The following is a 27193-nucleotide window of genomic DNA, read 5'->3' on the forward strand; positions in this document are numbered from 1 at the left end:
GGAAGAGCATGACAAACGGTTGAGGCGTGTAGTATCTAGGTTACAGGAGGCAGGCCTTACCGTGAATGGAAACAAGTGCCAGTTTGGTGTGTCAGAAATGGAATTCATGGGACACAGACTTACACGGGAAGGACTAAACCCTGCAGAGGCCAAGGTGAAAGCTATTGAAGAGGCACGTGCACCTCAGAACGCAACAGAGGTGAGGAGTTTCCTGGGATTGGTCAATTTTTGTGCAAAGTTCATTCCTAATTTCGCCACAGTGGCAGAACCACTAAGAAAACTAACCAGGAAAGGTGTACCATTTCATTTTGGATCTGAGCAGAAGAAAGCGTTCACAGCGCTGAAGCAAAGCCTGACAGATGCAAAAACTCTTGGATATTACGATCTGGCGGCATCAACCAAAGTCATAGCGGATGCCAGCCCAGTTGGTTTAGGAGCCGTGTTGGTCCAGATGCATGATGGAGGACCAAGAATCATTGCCTATGCCAGCAGATCATTATCAGATGTGGAAAGAAGATACTCTCAGACAGAGAAAGAAGCACTCGGACTTGTATGGGCCTGTGAGAGGTTCCATGCATATTTATACGGCATTGAATTTGAACTCATCACAGATCATAAGCCATTAGAGGTGATCTATGCACCTAGATCCAAACCATGTGCCAGAATAGAGAGATGGGTACTCAGACTACAACCCTACAAATATAAAGTAATCCACATTGCAGGGAAAGCAAACATTGCAGATCCGCTGTCCAGATTGGTGAAGGTTGGTGGTCCACAATCCAAGTCAGAATTGGGAACTGAAACAGAGAGCTTTGTACGCTTCGTAGCTATTCAGGCGACACCGAAAGCTGTGACTACGAAGGAAGTCGAGAGAGAATCTGAACATGATCCAGAACTCATGGAAGTAAGAGAATGCATACAGAGTGGACAATGGGACAAGTGTACTCACAAGGCTTACATTCCCATTAGAGACGAACTTTGTTGCATCGGACAGTGTGTATTAAGAGGTTGCAGATTGGTGATACCACAAAGATTGAGACCGAAGATCGTATCCTTAGCGCATGAAGGACACCTAGGCATTGTTAGTACCAAGCAAAACCTCAGGACCAAGGTATGGTGGCCAGGTTGTGATAAAGACGCAGAGAGATTTGTTAAAACTTGTCACGGATGTCAAATCACAAGTAAGAGTAATCCGCCAGAACCGATCCGGAGTACGCTACTTCCGACAGGACCATGGATTGACGTAGCTGGTGATTTTCTTGGACCTTTACCGACGGGTGAATCAATTATGGTAGTGATAGATTACTACAGTAGATACTATGAGTACGTGGTGTTGAAGTCCACAACCACTGAAAAAACAATACAAGCATTAGCAGAGATATTCGCAAGATATGGATTACCTGTTACATTATACTCTGACAATAGTCCACAATTCATTTCAGAGACATTTGCGGAATACATGAGGACCACAGGTATCCACCATCATAAAGTAACTCCGAAATGGCCGCAAGCCAACGGAGAAGTAGAGAGACAAAATCAATCCATTGAAAAACGATTGAGGATTGCACACGCAGAAGGACAAAACTGGCGAGAAGCATTGCTATCTTATGTGGCTGTCTATCGAGCAACGCCTCATGCAACCACTGGAAAAAGTCCTGCAGAAGCATTTTTTGGGAGAAAAATCCGCACAAAAATGCCAGAAATAAAGGAAATCCGAGACGACCAGGAGATGAGGGACCACGATGCTGAAAAGAAAGGTGCAGCAAAGCTGTACACAGATTCGAAACGTGGAGCTAAGTACTCAGACATCATGCCAGGAGATAATGTTCTAGTGAGGCATGAAACTGGTGGTAAGCTAGACACACCTTATTACCATCAACCCTATACTGTCGTATCCAGAAGTGGCAGTATGGTGACAGTCAAGTCTCCGACTGGAGTCCTGTATAAGAGAAATGTCTCAGGTGTAAAAAGAGATACATCGAGCGAAGAGGTTGAAAGGCCAATACGAGATGCTGAAACTGAGAGACCTGATGATGTTCCAGAGGCAGTTACCAGCACTCCTGATGAAGTGACTAGAGCGCCAGAAACACCCGAAGCCGTGGCGAGCAGTATTGCCGACGCTGAGAGTGAACAACCAAGAAGCGACGACAACATCGCAGGCAGGCCGAAACGAAACCGGAAACCGCCCAAACGATACGAAGACTTTGTGCCATAGTTTTAATAAGAACTTTGGGACAGTATTTTAATCTTATATCATAAATTGCATGTATGAGTGCTGTAGGAAGTAAACTTTATGTAGTTGAGTTCTAGTATTACCATTAGTTACGATGTTTGTATGTTTCTGAGGGATATTGGTAAGTGAAGGTAAAATTTATTTCTGATTAAAGGAAGGATATCATGATAATGAATATGTATGAGATGTACCGGAAGTCACGTGGTATGAGAGAGAGATAAGAACACAAGCAGGAGAACAAAGAAAACGGGAAAATAAAGCCACTGAGAAGTTTACCGAAGTTTACCTGATAAAACTTGTGTTTAATGTTTTATTAACTTCACATTTCGGGCCACAAATGAGACAATATGGTCTGAGTATCCAAGAGGGGCAGGGCGCTGCCCCATCTCTCTCTCTCTCTATCTCTCTCTCTCTCTCTCTCTCTCTCTCTCTCTCTCTCTCTCTCACTCTTACTCTCTCTCTCTCTCTCTCTCTCTCTCTCTCTCTCTCTCTCTCTCTCTCTGTTTCTCTATCTATTGCCACTGTTCCTTTTGGATTACCACCACTCTCTGCCCTAATATGCTGGTAATGTGGCTCCTGGAGGTGAAAAACTAAAGAAAAAAATCTGTGGCTAATTTCAGGATCAACTTTGGGAAATTCCTCCCTGAGCTAGAGATCACTGAAATTTGTGATAAATTACAACCAGAGACATTCTAATTTTTTTTTTCTAATTGCTAAAAGATCAAAAATTGAGCTTCCTAAAACTCTTTATAAAATTCTACAGTAAACCCTTCATCTCTGGGAGATTTTCCATTTGAATAGCTTCCTTAATTTCAAAATCTGTAAATGGTGACTCCAATTCTTTCATATCTTTTGCTCTTAAAACTGGTAAATCTAAAGCAAATAAAAATGATTCAATCGAACCATTATCATGAATCCCTTCAGAAGTATATAACTTTTGGTAGAATAAAGGGAATTGATCATTAATTTCCTGCTGTTTATAAGTAACCATCGAATCCTTTCTAACAGCATTAATAGTCCTAAGATGCCTGATCAGTTTTCAACTGCCAAGCTAACACCTTATGAGGTCTATTACCTAATTCATAATAATGTTGTTTAGATCTCTGAATTAATCATTCATATTGATTTTTTTTTTGGTTATGAATGGCCAAACTTCTTCATCATTTGAATTAACAAGATCAACACGTCAATGTTGTCCATTGTCACCAGCCTTATTTGCATTGGTCATAGAACCATTGGCTCAAGTAATTAGACAAAATAAGAATATTAAAGGAATAAAAATTGCAGAAGATGAATATAATAATTTTTTATGCTGATGATGTGTTGATATATTTAACACATCCGGAACAATCTTTGAAACATTTGCAGAGGTGTTTGGAGCATTATGGAGTACTGTCTGGGTATAAAGTAAAATGGGATAAAAGTGAAATATTACTGGTTGCAGATGATGATCATACTGAGTGTAAACAGATTACAAAATTGCGATGGTCTAATAAAATTAAGTATTTAGGGGTAACTGTTGATGTAAATGATCAATCTTTGTACAAATTAAATTATGCACTGTTATTAAAAAAGATTAAATTGGATTTAAATAAGTGGAAAGATCTTCCTTTAACATTAATAGGTCAGGTGAATTGTATTAAGATAAATATCTTTCCGCATATTCAATATCTCTTTCAATCAATCCCACGCCCACTTCCAAGGGTATTTTTTCAGGAATTGAATACTGTGGTGAGGAGGTTTTTGTGGAAAGGTAAATTAGCCAGGGTAGCACTGCAGAAATTGACATCAACTGCCTCACTTTCAGAATTATTATCAAGCTGCACCATTAAAATTTGTCAATAAGATGTCGGATGTTTCCCAACCTCCTAGTTGGGCTAAAGTTGAATTGGCTTGTATATCTGAATCTCAAGTTCATCAATTTATATTTAAGTGGAATAGTTATTTGTTACAGGGATATAATACGCCAGTTTTAAAATAATTGTTAGCGATTTGGACCAAAAGTAATTCTGCTATAGGTTCTGGGGGCAAAATTGTGTCCCAAACTCCATTATATCAAAATAAAATTATTCTTTTTTCGATGGATAATTTATATTTAAAGATTTGGGATTCTAAAGCTATAAAGGTGATTGATGATTGTATTGAAGATGGACAGTTTCTTTCTTTTACTCGACTCAGGGAAAAATTTGCGATGCCAAGGGGATTTATTTCAGAGACGTATGCTTTGTTACAAGACAAGATCAATAAACCAGACTTAAATAAATCTAGAATTAAATGGGAGGAAGATTTCTCTTTTGATATATCTCAGGAGGAATGAGAAGATATGTGTTTAGATGGTGTGACTAAATTGCCTAATGTAAGATATAGTTTTGTTAATTATAACTTTTTACATCAGTTGTATTTGACTTCTGAGAAGTTAAAAAGATATGGCTTTAGTGGTTCAGATTTATGTTTTAGATGTGGACTTCATACTGGAACATTTGTACATGCAGTTTGGCTTTGTGATAAAGTTCAACCATTTTGGGGAAAAAAATAGAGTCTTTTTGGAAAAATTACTTATGATTAAATTACCATTTTGCTGGGTTATGCTGTATCTGTGACTGGTTTAGGGTTGGAAAAGTTTCAGATGGTATTTATTCGTTTAGCATTGGCAGTGGCGCGGAAATGTATTGCGATTACTTGGAAAGATAATGTGAAGTTAAATATAGCCCATTGGCACAATGAATTGAGATCTTGTATTTATATGGAGAAAATAACATATAATTTGCATGGTAATTATTCTTTTTTTGACCAGATGTGGTCACCTTATTTGGAAATTATGGGTTTAGTTTTTTTTATATATTCTAAGTTTGTAATATCACACAGCATATGTAAGTAATTAACTGATTTATGTTTTTTGCTCCCCTTGTGGGGTTTTTTAGTGGGAGAGAGGGGTGAGGGTGGGTTTTGTTTGTTATTTTATTTTAGTTTACTTTGTTTTCTTTTTATTTATATATGTATTATAAAATCAAAAATAAAGTTTTCAAAAAAATAATTGAGCTTCACTGCTGCTCCCGCCAGACCTCGCCTCACCAAGTCTAGCTCCTCGTCATTGCTCCTGCTGGGCCTCACCTCGCCGAGTCTAGCTCCTCACTGCTTTCCTACTGGGCCTCACCCCGCCGAGTCCAGCTCCTCGCTGGTGTTCCTGTTCTCGCCGGAACTCTTGCCGGTTAAAATAATGTGTAGGAAATGTAAGCATTTCCATGTGTGGTGGTCAGGGTTGAGGTAACAGATTTAAGGTTTCACAGTTACTTGATAGTATCAAAATGTAAATTTTATTTACAGGTGGGAGCAAACACAAAACCAAAGACAAAATGTCCACCCCTGAACTGATTACGCTAGCATGCTTTTCACTAAACAGTTAAAGCAGGTCCCTCAAGTGTGCACCACAATTGAGCCTTCCACCCTTTAGGGCACACATTTTACAATAGGTCCTCCAGCATTGCACATGGATTGAAGCCAGGAGTGAGCTTGGGATAAACAAAGACAAAGAAAATCACACATGCTCCTTTTTATAGTCTTGGGGCTAGAGACCAGCCCAGGTATCAAATCACATGACTTCAGGTGAGGAGGATGACCATTTGGAAGATGGTGTCAGCTGGGGACAACTCTGATTTTCAGCCTATTAAATAGTGAGCTTCTTTCTGCCTGAACACGTGACCTTCCATGTTACATCATGCCAGCCAAAAAAGGCAACATCATCAACACTCATGCCAATTTCATACTGAGGTTTGAAAAAATTATTTTTATAAATGCTCTATTTAAGGCATTGTATATGGAAGTGATGTAATTCCTGTTCAGCACATCACTGCAAGTACAACACCCAAAATACTGCATGATCTCAACAGATCAGGCAACACTTCATCAAGAATATTGTGAATTCTATTCCTGATGAAAGGTTTCAACCCAAAACATTGATTATCTGTTGCCTAAATTGTCGAGTTCTTCTTTAATCTTCTGTGTTAGTCCAATTTTACAGGATCTGCAGACTCTCTTGTTTACCTCTGTTTGGCTGCAAGTACATTTTGGGGATTCATTCTTGTACACTATCCTACTATGCCTAGACTGTGACAGAGAAACTTATTATCTTTTATAAAGGCCTTCCCAACACCATTTCAAGGGAGGTCTGCAGCTTAACATGCACTTAAGAATACGATATTCCTTTCATCAAAGCCTTTCTTCTTTGAGCTTATGATGCAGCAGCAGTAACGTCCATTATGTATTAAATGGTTGTTGTATGCCCAACATCCCTTTGCAGACAGCTCACCATACGCATTCATACACCATTTACAATATGTCCTCTGAGCTTTAAGAAGTGATGATCACATTTCTTAATTAACATTACATTCAGGTCATGAGGTGCTTATAAATCAAACTGTATATGTGTGATTGAATTTCTCAGCTCGTATGTCAGGAAAATTCCATGACATACCCAGTGTGATCATTAAAGTCCATGCTCAAAGCCCAAAAATACTGCATGCCAACTAAATTTATGCCCAGAGCCAAGAGAATTTCTGTTTGTTAAAATCCATGAGGGTTATATTTATAAAAGTAAATAAAATAAAAACATCCTAAATTTTGAAGAAATTATAATTTATAACTTTACTCTTCCTAACTAAAATGTTGTTAATTGAAGAATTTACAATTATAACGTGAATTAATCTAGATATGAAGGAAAAAAATGATAAATTGTTGTTGTATTCCTGAAGTAGAATTGCAGGTAATCCCAAATATCCTACTATCTTAGAGATAGTACTTATAAACATCTGGATAGACAGGGTCTGATCAGGAGCGCTCAACATGGATTTGTGGGAGGAAGGTCATGTTTGACCAATCTGATTGAATTTTTTGAAGAGGTGACTAGGAATGTGGATGAGGGTAGCGCAGTGGATGTTGTCTATATGGACTTCAGTAAGGCCTTCGATAAGGTACCACATGGAAGGTTAGTTAGGAAGGTGCAGTCTTTAGGTATAAATTTTAAGATAGTCAAATGGATTGAACATTGGCTGAAAGGGAGAGGCCAGAGAGTGGTAGTGGATAATTGTCTGTCAGGTTGGAGGCCGGTGACCAGTGGTGTGCCTCAAGGATCTGTATTGGGCCCATTGTTGTTCGTTATATACATTAATGATCTAGATGATGGGGTGGTGAATTGGATTAGTAAATATGCAGACGATACTAAGATAGGTGGAATAGTGGATAATGAAGAAGGTTTTCAAGGATTGCAGAGGGATTTGGGCTGCTTAGAAAAGTGGGCTGAAAAATGGCAGATGGAATTTAATGCTGATAAGTGTGAGGTGCTTCATTTTGGTAAGAAGAATCAGAACAGGACATACGTGGTAAATGGGAGAGCATTGAGGAATACAGAAGAGCAGAAAGATTTAGGAGTAACGGTACATCGTTCCCTGAAGGTAGAAACTCACGTGAATAGGGTGGTGAAGAAGGCTTTTAGTATGCTGGCCTTTATCAATCATTGCATGGAATATAGGAGTTGGGAGGTGATGTTGAGATTGTATAAGACGTTGGTGCGGCCTAATTTGGAGTTCTGTGTGCAGTTCTGGTCGCCTAATTATAGGAAGGATATAAACAGAGTGGAGAGAGTGCAGAGAAGGTTTACCAGAATGTTACCTGGGTTTAAGCATCTAGAGTATAGGGAGAGATTGGACAGATTAGGTCTTTATTCTTTGGAGCGTAGAAGGTTGAGAGGGGATTTGATAGAAATATTTAAGATTATGAAAGGGATAGACAGAGTGGATGTGGATAGACTATTTCCGTTAAGAGGAGGAAAGATTAAAACAAGAGGACATGAGTTAAGAATTAAGGGGCAGAGGTTTAGAGGTAACATGAGGGGGAACTTCTTTACTCAGAGAGTGGTAGCCGTGTGGAATGATCTTCCGGGAGAAATAGTGGTGGCAGAGTCAATTGTATTATTTAAGAAAAGGTTGGACAGGTATATGGATGAGAAGAAGATGGAGGGTGATGGGCATTGTGCAGGGAGGTGGGACTAGAAAGGGGTGTTTGGTTCGGTGCGGACTAGAAGGGCCTAATGGCCTGTTTCCGTGCTGTAATTGTTATGTTATGTTATGTTATATGGTATGTCTGAGTATTTCCTTCTAACACCAATAGTGCTGCAAACTCTGTACTGCTGTTACTACATAATTTAAATTTATTTTAATTTTCCTGGTACATGACACTGCAGGCAAATAAAATGTGTTAATTATCTTTCATTCCTGCTGACTCTAATCACTGTAAAAATTATGAATTGACTCCTTGATTTCAATTTGATTGACAAGCAAAACACATTGCAGATTGTTAGAGCATGCAAGAGATGTTTTTTCATTTGAAAATAAAAAGCAAATCTTTTCATTAGCAGATACATATATATATGTATATACAATATATATATGTATTGAAGAGATCTGAATACATAACACAATAATCAGTCACTGGTTTTAAGATTGTTGGATTAACACAATGTAGCTTGTAACACAACAATTTCCATTTACTTTGAAGAAATGAACACATAAGACATTTCTCAGAGAAAAATAAACATAAGCTAAAAATTTGAACTATTTGATTTTCATGTGCAAGTTTCACATAAATCTACCATGGCCTGATTCAAACATTATTTTCAGGTGAAATCACTCCCATCAGAAAATGGCTAAATACTTCCATGTGCCAATGACCTTTATGTTTAACTGGTAACTGTTTGAGATGTACAGTAAAACCCTTAATATCTGGAATGCAAGGAACCAAGAACCTCAAACAACTAGCAAAAAAAATCAAGGTAAATAAATAGGTAAAAATTATGTAAGTTTAAAATTTGCGAGCCTGGCCATTATTTCGCCAATCCGTGCAATCATGCAATCTCAAGCAACTGTTAGGTGCCAGATGCCAAACATTTTACTGTGTGTATATATATAAATGACTTGAATTTAAAAAGTAGGAGGGTGGGCTCATAAGTTTGCGGGTGACAGAGTAGATGGCAATCAAAGTGTACCACAGGATACAGATCAGGGCAGGGAAATGGCAGATGGAGTATAATCCAAATAAGGGTGAAGTTTTGCAATTTGCAATATGTAATGATTTGCAGAGGGATCTGGAGTCCATGGCTCACTGAAAGTGGCCATGCAGGTATAGGGCAGTAAAGCAGGTGCATAGTACTCTTGGATTTACTGGGAGAATAAAAGTAAGGAAGTTGTGTTGCAGCTATCTAAAGCTTTGGTTAGATTGTATTTGTACACTCTCCTCCACAATCTCCATCAGTACCAGAGCACCACAGGCCTGCAGTGGCTCAGTATGACAATGACACCATCTAAAAATTTGCTTACAATACCACAATATTGCATTAAAAAAGGCAACGAGTCAGCATACAGGAGGGAGATTAAAAACTTGGCCAAATGGTGCACCAACAATAACCTCGCACTCAATGTCACCAACTTCAGGAAGTTGTGACTGATTCAGTGATCATTGGGGGAATCAGAGGTGGATAGGGTGAGCAAATTTAAGTTCTTAGAAGTCACTATCTCGGAGGATCTTTCCTGGACTCAACACATTAATGGTATCGTAAAGAAAGCTCATCAGCCCATCTACTACTTCCTCAGGAGTTTTCGGAGGATTGGTATGACATTAAAAACCCTGGCAAATTTCTATGGATGTGTGGTGAAAAGTGTGCTGACCAGTTGCATCTTGGTCTGGTATTGGGACACCAATGTCCCTGAGCGTAAATCCCTGCATAAGATAGTGCACACAGCTAAGGAGATCACAGGCAAAACCCTCCTGACCATTGAGAACATCACCCAGCCCATGTTCTGTTCGCGCTGCTACTATCAGAAAAGCCACAAGGCTCGTACCATCATGTTCAGGCACAGCTGCTACCCCTCCACCATCAGACTCTTCACAATAAACTCAATTCGGGACTCATTTAAGGACTCTTATTTCTGCACTTTATTGTTTGTTTTTTTTCTTCCTTAGTTTACATTTCTTTATTTCTTTACATGTGTACGTTGTTTACATTTTTTTTTTGGTCTACCCATAAATGGTAATTCTACCTGGCCCACAGGAAAAAGAATCTCAGGGATATATGTGATGTCATGTGTGTTCTCTGACAATAAATCTGAAATTTGAACTATCTGAAGCTGAATTGCAATTCTGGCTGCCATTACAGGAAGGATGTGGAAGCTTTGGAAAGGATACAGAAGAGGTTCCCAGGATGTTGCCGGGCTTATGGAAATAACAAACTTGGGTTGTTTTTTCTAGAAGCTGAGTGGAAACCCGATAGAGGTTTATAAAATCATGAAAGGGTGATCATTCAGAATTTTTCCACAGGATAAATGCATTACATACTCAAGAACATATTTAAGCTGAAGGAGAGGGAGGTTTAAGGGAGATGAACAGGCAAATATTTTATATCAATGGCAGTAGGAGCCTGAAACAAGTTATCAAGAGTAGTAGTTGAAGCAGGCTTCTAGATAGGCACATGAATATGAAAAGGATGGAGAAATATCTATCGGTACAAGCAGCATACTTGAGTTTGAATTGGGCATCATGTTCAGTACAGACACATGAGCCGAAGACCTTGTACCTGCACTGTTCTGTTCTATGTTCTCTGGCATCATTTCAGCATCTAATAACATTTCAATTGTTTCTTCCCTTGCCTGAAAAAAATTGGGTGCAACCTATTGACCTTGGACATGAAATATTAACCATTTCTCTTTTCACAGATGATACCCAACCTGCCAAATATTTTCACTATTTCATATGTTTATTATATGGGTATGTTTGATGCTATCTAAAATAACACTTTGACATCAGGAGACCCAACTGAGTGAGCAATGTATAAGGCTGGCTGTTGGACCCAAATTAATTTGCTTCAAAAAATCCAGTGATAGGGAATGGTGTTAATACTTACAAGTAACAACATCAATGTCCCAAACTTACATGCCAGATGACTTCTTCTCAGTGATCTGTTGGTACTCAGATTTCTCCCCGTCATACGCCACCTCTAGACCTTGAGCTGAGTCACCTACTTTATCTTTCCCATTAGCTTGCCTGCAGTGACCAATCAGGACTCAGATCATAATAAGTAGAGGTCTGAGATGGCATGGATTGGGGGTCATTAGGAACATGTCCATTAATGATGAATGCAGACACTCATTCCTGCTATCATTCCTCTGCTTTTGGTAGAAGAGCAGACTGTTCATGCAGTGCTGCATCTTGCTGTTTCTAAAGAACATTCAGCTGCTCACGTGCAGCATCCTTTTGCTTCCAGAGAACGATGAGATGCTCAAGGGAAGCATTCTTTGTCCACAGAGAAGAAATCAGCAAATCAACGACATCTCATTTCCTAATGAGGATAGCATTCTTCTCAGGAACATCATCTCTGCTAAATGATGAAAGCAAACTTCTCCCTGGTGGCTTCCCTCTTTCTTCACAGCATAAAACTGTTACTGTGGCAGGTACCAGGCTTCAAGCTGGGTCAGTAGGGGACTTTGAGTCCTATAACACTGCCAACTGAACCACTAGATGTTGCATGATAGATTTATTTTGAATTACAGAAAAACCCTCTGGTACCTATGGGGATCGGTAGATACCAGATGTGAGTTTTACGTTTGAGACTGTGTTGTGTGATGGCAAACTAACCACTAAGGGCGCCAATTTTAAAGTTTTCTATTTTTTTTACCAGTTGCTTAAATTCCAGAAAATTAGGATTTTACTATACTAACATTTGTCCTTTTTTCTTGAGTGAAGAGCCCTGGAGAGAGCAGAGAGATGGACTCCTCAATAACATGTAATGATGCAGGCCTAACAACTCTCAGCAAAATGCATTAGACCTATTTGTTCAGAATATGACAACATCTTCCAAATCCATGATCTCTTCCACAAAGAAGATAAGAACAGCAGGTTCATGGGAACACCGCCACCTGCAAGTTCTCCTTCAAGTTACACACCATTCCTGATTTTGGAATAATTTTGGGACCCAACAACTTTCTGGTTGCAGTGCAGAAGGATTGAGCTCCAATATAAACTCCAATTCTGGCCAAATGATTCCTGTACAACTCCATCGCTAGCAGCTATAGAACAATATGTACAGAAAATTGACAAGCCATACCCTGTCCACAAAAAGTAGAACAAACCCAGGTTCACCATATATTATCCTCTCAATCTATTTTCAATCATCAGCAAAGAAATAAAAGCTACCATAATCAGTAGTACCAAGAGCACTGTGTTTCTAGTACTTCACAGGAAAAAGTTCCATTTTACTTTGCTTAATATTTGTTTGACTGTGCATCGTTACATTTCAGGATTGTTTATGATAGAAAGACAGATAAACTAAGTCAATTTAGCATATCTCAATCTATAAATTATTCTGATTCTGACTTTTAAATGCATAAAAATTTAAGCAGCAGCTTCACATTCTACTGCCAAGCATTTATTATTTTCATAACTGTTATTGATTTTGTTGAACTAATCCAATATTTCTTCCCACTTTCCTGAAAACAGTTGTAGATTTGAATTATTAGTACAGTTATACAAATATTTACTTCAAATAAGCATTCCCTTCATCAGCTATGTAATTTGAAAAGAATTGTGAGGCAAATAAATAAATATTGGTTGTGTTAATTCAAACAAAATGTTGACAATAGTCATGAGGCATGAATGGTAAATGTTTGGATGAATTTTGATTAATTCTGGACTTCATTTTGACACTGTCCAAAATGCCTCCCTTTGCAGATTCCAATTGATTCAAGCTTTTCTGTTTTCACATAGGTATCCAAAGGTTGTGACTATGTGTTTGTAAGTGGAAAGGAGTCTCGTGGCTCAATGAATGCTCGGATTATTTTTGACTATGAATATTTAACTGCTGCACTAGAGCTGACAGTTTGGGTACCAAAACTTCCCCTGCAGATTGAATTATCGGATAGCAAATTGAGTCAAGTGAAAGGCTGGAGAGTTCCTATCCTCCCCGATAAAAGGTGAGTGAACTCAATTTCACTAAATTTTAATGGCTGATCACTAAAATTAATATAATTCATTCACTTATTGAAAGAAGGAAAACCTAGTGACTGCAAACCTTCAGCAAAATTCATTTGAAAGAAATATGTTCAAGCAATTTATTACAGATTGAGACTTACAATCCAGAGTTTTGAGATTCCATTGTGTTAAAAATAATTCCATCCAATTTATAGAATAGACCCACAGTTAAGACTTATTTACGGCAAATTAGTTCAAAAGTGGTGAGTAAATCCTTCTTTTATAAAAAAGGGACGGCATACAAATATTTTAAACATTCATATTCTAATCACAGAGCTTAATTTAAAATGCCAATTTTTTTCAAATTGGTTTACAGTTACCCCTTAAAAAAATTTCCATTATGGTGAGTAATTATTTAAAAAGTTGAATCAGTAATGAATAATTTGTTTAACATTGAATTAAATATATGGGTCTGATTCTGAAGGCAAATGGAGTTGCGAATTATCTCCCCACCACCATACTCAAATGTTGAGTAATACAAACACTCACAACTCAGTCGTTTAGATCATGCACATTAGCTCTTTTAAAATTTGTGTTGCTCATCCATGCACAAACTTTGCAAAATCCCTCCCATGCATGGAATCAAAGAATGCATGGTGCCAAAGAATGACAGCCAACATACTGATCACACTCTGAGAACACTCTCTTGTTCTTCCTCCCATCAAGGAGAAGACTTCCAAGAGTGTGAAAGCACACGCCAACAATCTTAAAGACCTGTAGCAAACAGACTGAATGAACCCTATAACAGTGCTATGATGCTGTCCTCGCTTGGTGCTAATTGTTCTTCCTTTTCATGGTAATCCTCTACTCTGTATTTTCTGCTCTTTTTACAGGTGTATGTAATGTTAGAGACAACAGTAGAATAACCACACAAGATTCTTCCATTCTTCAAGTGCCCTCATAACAGGATTATCACATTACACAATCCTTTACACTTCTTATGTTTTCAGAGAAGCTAAGAATACCCATTGACTTCAAAATGGTGATGACAAGCTATGCCTTTTTCTTTTCCTTCACTTGTTCGGGCTTTAGAAAATCCAAATTCTGCCAAATCTGACCATTATAAATTACTTAATTTTAAAAGACCCTTTCTTAGAAGGATAAACTATGCTGCAGTTTTATTTAGTGCATTCAGATTGCAAAATAAGAAACAAGCAACTTTTATCTCAGTTTCATCTCATATCACCTTACCTTGCCTACATCATCCAAAGTATATTTTCCGCCAACCTGTTTGGAGTCTCAGTGGTACAAAGCTGTATGTAATTTGGCAGATTGGCCAAAGGTCATTTCTTCCATTGTCCATTAGAGGACCATGAGTAGCAAAGTTCAATTTCAAATTGGAAAAACAGAAGTAGTTCTAATCGGGAACTAGAGTTCAGGGAGATCCAATGAAGATTAGGTCTCCCACCAGGCAGCAAGCAATAGCGGCTTCAGGAAATGGGACCGGGGTGGAGGAGGTGTGATGGAGAGAAGGCAGCTGAATACACCACCTTGAGCTTGGTGTTCAGAAACGGTAGAGATGACTATATTGGAGGAGGCACCATGATTCTTAACCACTCACTGACTCTGAGGTCACTCTCTTTTCTCTTTTCTTTATTTTGCATAAGAGCGCTGGAACATGGCAACAGAAAGAAAGCTTTTCACTGTATCTCAGTACATGGGAACAATTAAAAAAAATCTTTACGCATCCAAAATGACTGAGAGCATTCACTTTCTGCATGTACTATTTAACTAAGGCCGACCTCTGTATTCTAGCTTAAGCCTACTGAGATAGTTCCTTGGATTCACTAAAAATAACATGCAGTAGATGTGATCTGTGAAAGTGACAAAGTTAAATCCAATTAGATTCTCTGTTGATTATAATTACTATAAATCTTTGTCTTTTAGTGACCATTTTTGCTGTGATATGGAAAGATATCTGAACACAAAATGAGTTATCTCGGTTAACCATATGGTGTGCTAAAACTATAGCCACACCATAAGAAATACCATCGCAGGACAGCCTTAAAGCATCGTGGATCGTTTTGAACCATACTGTTAATTTACAAGAAACTGATTCAATTCTAAGAATACAAACTTGTTTTTTTGTCCAGTTCTGCATTGTCAACCTGTGTGAATGACCCAGTGCTCCTGAAAGGTGCACCAAAAACATCAATAGTAGTTGAAAAATCCAAAACAGGCTTTCAACTGTGTCAAGTTGATCTGGCTCAATGCATTCAGTGCCAGGTAACCTTGTCCACAACTAGATGAAGTCCTTCACCATCAATGTTATTACCGAGATGGACTATTTCTGAGGCATTGGTATAGTGCCATTTTTGACCCAGAGGTTAATCTCAGGGTCTATATAATATGTTCTCTGGATTTTCTAGTTCACTTGTTTTTCCTTGACTGTTCCCAACTTCTCTGAAGTACCCTTCCTGAGTTTCCAGTGTTCCTGTTCCTGCTCTGACTTTCTAGAAACCATATCACCTCGGCAGCCTATGACAAATGACAAGGTTCATTAGACTTCTGACTGGGAATTAATAATATATTTGATCTAACTAAATCATAACCACCTTCATCATTCATGTATGCATTGAGTAAAAGCCTACAAGTGCTGCAACAGCTTCAAAGGGAAGAGGAAAAGGTTAGTTTCAGATCTGTGACTTTTCATCAGAACTGGGAAAATTAGTTGAGAACCACTTCTAATGAAAGGTCATTGATCTGGAATATTTGTATAAGATTGTGAGGAGGCTGACTGATTGGCGAAGCATTTTCTGTTTGTTTCATGAGCATTGTGCCCTTTGCATTCTTCCCAATAGGCCATGCACTACTTGGTTGCTATCATTTTGTCTGCTATACTTATCATTTATGCTATCAGCATATTTGTTGATAGTAATTTAAAACAACCAGTGTGGAACTTGTTTATGTATTATGTACTGTATAACAAATTTGAAATATCATAAGGTTCTTTATAAAAGAAAATCAGTTTTGAAATACTGCATGGAAATTCTACATACTAGAAGATCCTGAAAGTGTATATAAATTCTCATATTAACCACTCATCAGAAAGATGGCATTTCAAACAGTGCTTATCTCCCATAAAGAACTGAATTTAATTCATATCTCTCATGATTAAGAAGTGGAAAATGACCTCACTATATTCTAACAAAGTCAAGAAGAGGACAACTGAAGTACAGGCTAAAACTTAATTATGTGTTATTTCATGCCAGTCCCTCAGTGTAGGCACCAGGTTCCTGTTCCTATTCATTAAATGCTAATGTGCCAAAAGTATGGTCAATCTTAACACATATACCTTAACCTACTCTCAACTTAAAGACCTGGTGTAATATATGGCCATTTTATCCCTTTTCCATTGAGATATTCTAAATAGAGGTCATGGATACATATGGGACTTTAACTCCTAAGAGACTAATATTTTTGGTGGCACCTACCTAAATAATTCCAAAAGCTACATTTTGATTTGTTATCTAGTCATACTGAAGCAGTGTTAGGAAAACTTACAGAAGTTTACAACAACTTAGATTTTTAAGAATAGAGCTTTGCCCTATAAGATCATAAGGCGCCATGCACACCAGCATTACCAAAATAAGCTGACCACACAAATGCTGTGATGTCTTTTGCAAACGTTGTCTTCATCTTGTATTGGGCCTTTATATAGGTTTAAGGCCAGTGCTGGCTTTTGATGAATTTGTGAACTATAACTGGCATCATTTTCTGAATTTATTGGTATACACCAAATCCAGTGTAACAAATTTCACAAAAGATAATTTCACTCCTATTTTTTTCCAACCCTTTTGTTCTATTAAGAATCTGTTGTGAACACTCTAAGGCTTTCTGAAGGCCAATGAAAGATCATCAAACTGGTGATGATTGATTGTTTACATTTGCTGTACCATTAAGACTAAAACAGAAAATGAACAGGAAAAAAATCTTTCCTCTGCAGTTTCAGACTTTAATAACACATAAGGCCAAATGGATAAAATGCCATTTAGCTACAAATATAAATTGAGTCAAACCTTTGTAGGAGTTTCTGGTGAGCTTATTTATTGAGACAGAATTTATTGTTATGAACATCACAAAATTTGTTGTTTTACAGTAGCATCACAGTGAAAAAAATTATATAAACCACCTGTCTGGATTATTGATCATTCAGGAATCTGATGACAGAGGGGAAGAAATTGTCCTTGTGCTGCTGAGTGCTTGTCTTAAGGCTCATGTATCTTTTTCCCGATGGTAACAGAGAGGGCATGGCCTAGGTGGAGGGAATCCTTAAGACACTACCTCTTGTAGATGTCCTCTATGGAATGAAGACTGGTCCCTTTTTAATCTTGTCCTTATCGTTGGCATCTCCATATCAGACATTGATGCAACCAGCCAGAATGCTCTCCACAGTACCCCCGTAGAAGTTTTGAAGAGTCCTCAGTGACATACCAAATCTTCTCAAACACCTCACAAAGTATAATCGCTGGGGAGCCTTCTTAATGGTTGCATCAACATGGAGGCTCCAGGACAGATCCTCTGAGATGTTGACATTTTGATGGTATTGTACCAGGACAAATCACTCCATATCCTTGGTGTAACAAACATTCTCTGCTAGAAGGGAAGATCCAAAAGAGTTATGGGTACTTTATTTTCAGGAATTTATTCATTTTATGCTAACTCCATTTATAGGTTACTTGTAATAGAATGGTATTTAATCAATTCTGTCATATTTCTAAGGAAATAACATTGCAACATTCATATTAATGAAAGCACTTGCTCAGAATTCTAAATTTAATCTCTATGAATTAAGCCGTTTGTCTAATTTTGAGGGAAAGTCCCTACAGAACAGCAAATGTGTAAGATGGGTTTCTTCAAGCAGGTTGAACATTTTAAAGGTCATTGAGGCACTGAATCACAAATTAATTCACAGATTGAATTCTGTACTCTAAATTGCTAAAAGCTAATGAGTGAAGAGTGTATCTTTGAAAGAGAAATCTTTCATTAAATGGCATGAATTAATTTTCACTCTCACAGAATATAAACCAAGAAACAAAGCTTTCTAGAAAGTAGATCGATTTGCATTGAGAATGGAAATGAATTTAATCCAGCCTCTGCTAATTCATACTTGTATACATTATTGCTAATGACAAGAAAATTGTATAAGCTTGATTTCAGAAATTCCTAAAGTGAAAGTATTTAGAGTCAGAATTAACTTCCAAGGTTGATATTTCACTTTGTCCAGCAGTATTTGAAGACTGCTACAAAGCCCATTATACAATGGCAGTAATATAAACAAAACATAATTTTTCTATTTTTAATAATTTGATTAGTTTGAATACTTTCTTACAGGTTAGATGTTGTAGTTTTATCCAAGAACTTTGTAAATAACTATTCAGGCTAAGAACACCATCAATTGGCAGTGCCCTTTGCAAGTCACAAACCATTACTTCATGAAGCATTACTTCAATGTTGTTGGGTCTAAATACTGAAAATTCCTACCAAATAGGACAATGGGAATTACTTCACGACATAGATGGCAAGTAATTCAAGAACTTCAATAGAACCCCCTGGCCCCTGTTAGCCAGTTTGTTTCCTGTCTATCTCCTGGTTTCATCACCCACACACTCAACCCTATCCCCTCTCCTTACTGTTCCCATCTAACCACCATCCTTCCCATAACTGGTTTCACTCATCACCTTTATTTCTTAATTGATTTCATAAATTGTAGATCTTTATAGTCATCATATCACCTCACACCTTTGGTTGTGAATCCAAAACACAGACCATCCGTTAGCTTCCACAATTTCTGCCTGTCATGTTGATTTCTGTTAGCAGCTCATTTTTTACTTGATTAGAACTATTCTGCTCCTGCCCTGTCAGTTTTACATTGGCTTAACTTTTATCTGCACTTAATTTTGCATGTGCTACTTTTATTTTCCTTTATGCTCAACTCTGCACCTCAGGCTTGGTGTGATTGCATGTGTACTTCAAAGATTCAAGAACAGTGCTGTGGCATAGCTGATAAAATTCCAATCTCACAGCTCCAGCAACCTGGATTCCATCCTGATCTCATTTGCAAGTTATGTGAAGTATCATTGTTCCCCCTGTGACCACATGGGTTTCCTCAAGTTGTGCAGTTTCCTCCCACATCCCAAAAGGTGGATGGATAGGCTAAGTGGCCACTGTAAATCACCCTAATATACAGATGGGTGTTAGAATCTGGGAGCGGTTGATGGCATTTTGGGGAGAATAAAATGGGATTAATGCAGGATTGGTGTTACTGGATGTTTGATTGTTGCTAGGATCTTTTCTGTTTTCTTGTCGTATGATTTTCTGATTCACTCACCAGAGTGGTCTCTTGATCTCCTCATTAATTTCATTAATGATAGTGAGCCTGGTGTCATGCATTAAGAATCTGTTTTCAATAGGTTCTTAACCTGTAAAGAACTCTGTTGCAGAATTTATAGACATGAATATAATTTATGAGATCAAACAAAGTGTGTGTGTCGGAGGCTTTCAAAGACTACTCCCATGACTCATATTGACTGGAATCTTAGTGTATTCTTTCCCTCCTCTCAATCTGTCCATTTCAGATTGTTTTCAAATACTGTCTTATGACCCTTACAAATCTATTTGATCCTATGTGTTGACTATTTGATTACATCAGTGTACTGTCGACAAGAAGAGGAAGCCTAGCCTTGTACAGCTCAGGAATATTGTAGCTTCACTATTGGCTTGGCCCAGAAGAAGACTGACCCATCAGCCTATGATGTGATGATAATTTAACCATATGCCTTCACTTGTTCCATTTTGCTCTACCCCCTCCCTGTCTAAATGTCTCTTAAACATCACTATAGTGTCTGCTTCTACCACCACCCCTGACTGCATTTTGGGCAAAAAAAGTATGAAAAAACTTGCCTTGCCAATCTTCTTTTAACTTCCTGCTGCCATGGGAGATTATATTGAGTTGATCATTGTCAACTAATGCAAACAATGGAGAGAGTGCCCTCCTGTGTTTTTGATTTTCTAAGGGGTGACACGACATCACAAGATTAATTAGAAATGGATTATGTAGTTAAACAAGAAAGTCTGCAGATGCTGTTATTGTAGTTTAATACACATAAGTGCTGGCAAAACTTAGCAGGACACACGGCATTCTGAGTTACTTCTGAGAAATGAGTTATGCATTATGGATGCTTGGAGTATTCTCATTCCTTACTTAAATTTTTTATATTTTTAGGTCAGAAATGTAACAATTTGATTCAGTCCAGAGCATTCATTTTTCTTGGGTTGAAAGACTGGTTGCAAAACACAAGTGTGGACAAGAGCAAATAATCAAAGTTGAAATTCATGCAATGCTGAGGTAGTCAATATATGGATATTTAATCTGTAATTGAAGTTCCACAATTCTCTTCAAAATGTAGCAGAGTTGTATCTCCAATCTATTTTACCATTCTTTACCCAGTTAACATCTTTAAAATGAATGTTCTACTCAGTTTCTGCTTGAGGAACCATGCTTTGTCAAACTTGTCAGCTGTGTTCAGCTATGTCTGTTGACACTACAATTATTGCACTTCAAAAGTAATCAATTGGTTGCATAACACTCAGAATATGATAAGATGTTCTTTTTTAAAATTCAGATTCTTTTATATGCTAAGAATTAGATCAGAATATATTGAATTTGATATTTACACTTCACTGCATAGTTAATATGGTGCAATATGCTCAGTATTAATTTAAAATCTTAACATTGCAATCACAGAGAGATTGAAGTTCCAAGAATAAATTGATGTTCAAAAGCATATTGTGATACGTTTGCACATTGTCCATTTTCAAGCTACTGCATTTAGAATTACAGGGAGAAAAAAAAGCATAAATTTTTGAAATTCCTGGGTCAGTTTGTTTGCTGAAATATAGGACTGAATCATATATTTCAAAAATATGAGAGTTGGGATGGAGTTAAAATTGAGAATATCAAAAATAGGGGCTTGAATTCACCCATTTATGGAAACAAAATGAAGGGTGACAGCTAATTGACAAATGAGATGTAGATTGGCAGATTGATCATTTAAATATTATAAACAATGGTGTTTACCTCAAATTAAACACATAAAACTGTTTAATTTAGCTCACTTTTAAAATGAGGTTTTAAATGGCACTGGTGAAACCTCTCTTGGAGTAATATGAGTAGACTTGTGCTCCTCATTTAAGAATGGGTATGCTGACATTAGAGAGGATGATTCCAGAAATGAAAGGATTGTCATATGATGAACATTTGATGGCTCTTGGCCTGTTCACATTGGAATTTAGGAGAAAGAGGGGAATCTCACTGAAACATTTCAAATGTTGAAAAGTGTCAGAGTAGATGTAGAAAAGTTATTTCCCTTGGTGACAGTGTCTAGGACAAGAGAGCACAACTTCAGGATTGAAGGGCATCCACTTAGAACAGAGATGCTGAGGAATTTCTTTAGTCAGTAGCTGGTGAATCTGTGGTATTTGTTGCCACAGACAGTCTTGATGCCAAGTTTGGTTTATTTAAGGCAGAGAATAATAGATGCTTGATTAACCAGTGCATCAAAGGTGATGGAGAGAAGGCCAGGCAGTGGGGCTGAGTGGGAAAATGGATCTGGTCATGGTTGAATGGTGAAGCAAACTCAATTGGCTACATAGCCTATTTCTTCCCCTCACTCTTATGGTCTTATACTTAACTCTGGCCTATTCCCAGAGTGAAATAGCGTTAATTTCCAGATCATTATTCATCACTGAAAACTTGGCCTGGTGTGAATTGCACCTGTACACCTGACTCAATCTGCTTTAAGCTTCCATAAACTCATGCTATTCCCTGTGCAATGCTTCTTTTACGTACAACTATTTCTAGCCCATTATATTTTTAACATTTTATAGTCCATAGGTACTTTTACACAGCCGCTGAGAAGCTAAACTCTATCCCATAATTTTTCCATCAAGTCCCCTACACATTTTTGTGGAGTGGCTATAATCTAAATTGACTGTAGGCACTCTGTAAGAAACAGTGCTAATGGTCTAATCACCCTCCAACAAACTGTGCCACACAGGAAGGCAGAGTAAAAATGCTTAGGAAAAGTGTTGTGTAAACGTTCACTCTGGAGGTAAGTATGCAAATTTTTTATTGAATTTTTTCTTTATTACTGTGTAAAAATCATATTTGGCAGCTGAAAGGAGGTGAGAAGACTGGCAAATTTCATGAAGTAAATGTATTAATAACACATTATTGAGAAGGAGAAGAAAAGTAATCCCTCCAGATAACATATAAATAACATAAACATAACAATTACAGCACGGAAACAGGCCATTAGGCCCTTCTAGTCCGCACCGAACCAAACACCCCTTTCTTATCCCACCTCCCTGCACAATGCCCATAACCCTCCATCTTCTTCTCATCCATATACCTGTCCAACCTTTTCTTAAATAATACAATTGACTCCGCCGCCACTATTTCTCCCGGAAGATCATTCCACACAGCTACCACTCTCTGAGTAAAGAAGTTCCCCCTCATGTTACCTCTAAACCTCTGCCCCTTAATTCTTAACTCATGTCCTCTTGTTTTAAACTTTCCTCCTCTTAACGGAAATAGTCTATCCACATCCATTCTGTCTATCCCTTTCATAATCTTAAATACTTCTATCAAATCCCCTCTCAACCTTCTACGCTCCAAAGAATAAAGACCCAATCTGTCCAATCTCTCCCCATACTCCAGATGCTTAAACCCAGGCAACATTCTGGTAAACCTTCTCTGCACTCTCTCCACTCTGTTTATATCCTTCCTATAATTAGGCGACCAGAACTGCACACAGAACTCCAAATTAGGCCGCACCAACGTCTTATACAATCTCAACATCACCTCCCAACTCCTATATTCCATGCAATGATTGATAAAGGCCAGCAGACTAAAAGCCTTCTTCACCACCCTATTCACGTGAGTTTCTACCTTCAGGGAACGATGTACCGTCATTCCTAAATCTTTCTGCTCTTCTGTATTCCTCAATGCTCTCCCATTTACCACATATGTCCTATTCTGATTCTTCTTACCAAAATGAAGCACCTCACACTTATCAGCATTAAATTCCATCTGCCATTTTTCAGCCCACTTTTCTAAGCAGCCCAAATCCCTCTGCAATCCTTGAAAACCTTCTTCATTATCCACTATTCCACCTATCTTAGTATCGTCTGCATATTTACTAATCCAATTCACCACCCCATCATCTAGATCATTAATGTATATAACGAACAACAATGGGCCCAATACTGATCCTTGAGGCACACCACTGGTCACCGGCCTCCAACCTGACAGACAATTATCCACTACCACTCTCTGGCCTCTCCCTTTCAGCCAATGTTCAATCCATTTGACTATCTCAAAATTTATACCTAAAGACTGCACCTTCCTAACTAACCTTCCATGTGGTACCTTATCGAAGGCCTTACTGAAGTCCATATAGACAACATCCACTGCGCTACCCTCATCCACATTCCTAGTCACCTCTTCAAAAAATTCAATCAGATTGGTCAAACATGACCTTCCTCCCACAAATCCATGTTGAATGCTCCTGATCAGACCCTGTCTATCCAGATGTTTATAAGTACTATCTCTAAGAATTTTCTCCATTAATTTACCTACCACAGACGTCAAACTTACAGGCCGATAGTTGCCAGGCTTCCTCCTTGAACCCTTTTTAAATAACGGAACCACATGCGCAATGCGCCAATCCTCCGGCACTATCCCCATATCTAATGACATTTGAAAAATTACCGCCAGAGCCTCTGCTATTTCCTCCTTCACTTCTCTCAATGTCCTGGGGAAGATCCCGTCTGGTCCCGGAGACTTATCCACCTTTATATTCTTCAAAAGCCTTAAAACTACACCTTTTGTAATCTCTATATTCCCCATATTTACCCAATTTGCTTTTTTTATCCCACATCTCCCAATATCCTTCTCCTTAGTGAATACCGAAGAAAAAAAACTGTTCAATATCTCCCCCATTTCTCTAGGTTCCACACACAGTTTTCCACTCTGATTTTCTAAGGGACCAATTTTGTCTCTAGCTTTCCTCTTACCATTAACATATTTGTAGAACTCTTTTGCATTAGTTTTCACCCTGCTTGCCATAGTTTTCTCGTACCTTCTTTTAGCTTTCCTAATTCCTCTCTTAAGATTCCTCTTACATTCAATGTATCTTTCAAACATCTCCTTAACTCCATGCTTCTTATATCTAATGTACGCCTCCCTTTTTCTTCGAACCAAGTTTCCAATATTCCTTGAAAACCACGGCTCTCTCAAACCTTTTGCCCCTCCTTTTAACCTAACAGGAACATAAAGCTTTTGCACTCTCAAAATCTGATCTTTAAAAGACTTCCATCTCTCTACTACATCCTGCCCATAAAACAAATTGTCCCAATGCACACCCTGCAAGTCCTTTCACATCTCCTCAAATCTAGCTTTTCCCCAATCAAAAACCTCAATCCTTGGCCCTGATTTCTCTCTTTCCATAATGACATTGAAGCTGATGGCATTATGATCACTGGACCCGAAGTGCTCGCCAACACTAACCTCCGTCACTTGACCCATCCCATTTGCCAACAGTAGATCTAACACTGCTCCTTCTCTGGTCGGCACCTCTACATATTGTTGTAAAAAACTATCTTGCACACATTTCACAAACTCTAACCCATCCATTCCTTTCACAGAATGTGTTTCCCAATCTATATGTGGAAAATTAAAATCTCCCATAATTACAACCCTGTGCTTATCACAAATATCTACTATCTCCCTACAGATTTGCTCCTCTAGGTCTCGGTCCCCTCCGGGTGGTCTATAATACACCCCTACAAGTGTAACCTCTCCTTTCCTACTCCTCAGTTCCACCCAAATAGCCTCCGTGGATGTGCCCTCTAATCTATCCTTCCTAGGCACCGCTGTAATATTTTCCCTGACAAGCAATGCAACCCCACCTCCTCTTGCCCCTCCGACTCTATCACACCTAAAACAACGAAACCCAGGGATATTCAGTTGCCAATCACATCCCTCCTGCAACCATGTCTCACTAATCGCTACCACATCATACTTCCAAGTATCAATCCACACCTTCAGCTCATCCACCTTTTTTACAATACTCCTGGCATTAAAATATATGAATTTCAGGGATTTCCCATTTTTTAATCCCTGTTTTCCCTCATCTTTAAGAACAACATTATTTACTTTTCCTGACAATTGCCCTTCATCTTCTTCCAGAGCATTTCCCTTCTCTATCACCTGCCCATCCATATTCAAATACTTACTACAAACTTTCATTGTTTGCATTCTAACCTTCTCCTTACTGCTCTGTACTATTTTGTTCCCTCCCCCCAACCATTCTAGTTTAAAGGATCCTGAGTAGCCCTAGCAAATACCTCTGCCAGGATTCTGGTCCCCCTGGGATTTAAGTGTAACCCGTCCTTACTGTACAGGTCACATCTCCCCCAAAAAAGGTCCCAGTTATCCAGAAACTTAAAACCCTGCCCCTTACTCCACCCCTTCAGCCACGTGTTAATCCTCCACCTCATTCTATTTCTATTCACACTGTCACGTGGCACAGGGAGTAATCCAGAGATTACCCCCTTTGCGGTCCTTCTTTTTAACTCCCTACCTAACTGCCTGTACTCACTTTTTAGGACCTCTTCTCTAATTCTCCCTATGTCATTGGTACCTACATGTACCACGACCTCTGGCTCCTGTCCCTCCCACTTTAGGATATCTGGGACACGAGCAGCAACATCTCGGACCCTGGCACCAGGGAGGCAAACCACCATCCGGTTCTCCTTGCTGCGTCCGCAGAATCCCCTATCCGTCCTCTTAACTATGGAGTCTCCTACCACAATTGCCCTCCTCTTCCTTTCCCTCTCTTTCTGAGCTACAGGGGCCGACCTCGTGCCGGAGGCACAGCCACTGTCACTCCCCCCAACCTTGATGTCCCCCTCAACAGTGCTCAAAGAGGCGTACTTATTGCTGAGGGTTACATTCACAGGGCTCGTCTCTGGCACCTTACGTTCTTTTGTCCTAACAGTTACCCACCTATCATCCTCCCGTGGCCCTGGCGTGACCACCTGGCTGTAACTCCTGTCTATGACTACCTCTGTTTCCCTAACCAGCCTGAGGTCATCGAGCTGCAGCTCTAGTTCCCTAACACGGTCCCTGACAATCTGCAGCTCGACACACCTAGTGCAGATATGGACATCCGGGAGTCTGGAAGACTCCAGGACCTCCCACATCCGGCACTCCCGACAACACACAGCCTTAACACTCATCCCTTACCCCAATGAAGAAGTAATGAAGACTATCTTAGCTTTCTCTCCGCCTGCTTTCGCCGAAGCCTGATGAGCCAAAGCCTGGAAGTCCCACTCCTTCACTGGGCCACTCACTCGCTGGGCCACTCACTCGCTGGGCCACTCGCTGTCCCTCTTATTTATTGGCCTTTTACCAATTAACCCCTTCACACTCTCCTGTACACTGGCTCGACCAATGGCCGCCTCCGACGCCGACTCCTCCCCGCAGACCCTGGTAAGAGACTTTTTAAAAAGTTTTCTTACCTGCCCCGGACTCTTTTCTTTTCTGTCCTTCTCTCCTCTCCTCTCCTCTCCTCTCCTCTCCTCTCCTCTCCCTACTGCTAAGCTCTGTCCCCAGTAAGAGTCTTTAAAAAGACCTTACCTTCCCGTCACACTCTCCTGTACGCTGGCTCGACCAATGGCCGCCTCCGACACCGACTCCTCCCCGCAGACCCTGGTAAGAGACTTTTAAAAAAGTTTTCTTACCTGCCCCGGACTCTTTTCTTTTCTGTCCTTCTCCTCTCCTCTCCTCTCCTCTCCTCTCCTCTCCCTACTGCTAATAACACT

The 27193-nt window shown here is 39.0% G+C and overlaps 1 protein-coding gene across 1 annotated transcript in view; it reads left to right on the forward strand.

Annotated features, from left to right (window-relative positions):
* tmem132e (transmembrane protein 132E) overlaps nt 1–27193 on the forward strand; it is a 670647-nt gene that overhangs the window by 575858 nt on the left and 67596 nt on the right. Inside the window, exon 6 of the mRNA XM_069911026.1 lies at nt 13040–13245. Coding sequence (XP_069767127.1) covers nt 13040–13245 — 206 coding nt within the window. The remainder of the gene's footprint in view (nt 1–13039; nt 13246–27193) is intronic.

The sequence above is a fragment of the Narcine bancroftii genome, chromosome 14 (genome assembly GCF_036971445.1).
Source record: "Narcine bancroftii isolate sNarBan1 chromosome 14, sNarBan1.hap1, whole genome shotgun sequence".
Lineage (NCBI taxonomy): Eukaryota > Metazoa > Chordata > Chondrichthyes > Torpediniformes > Narcinidae > Narcine > Narcine bancroftii.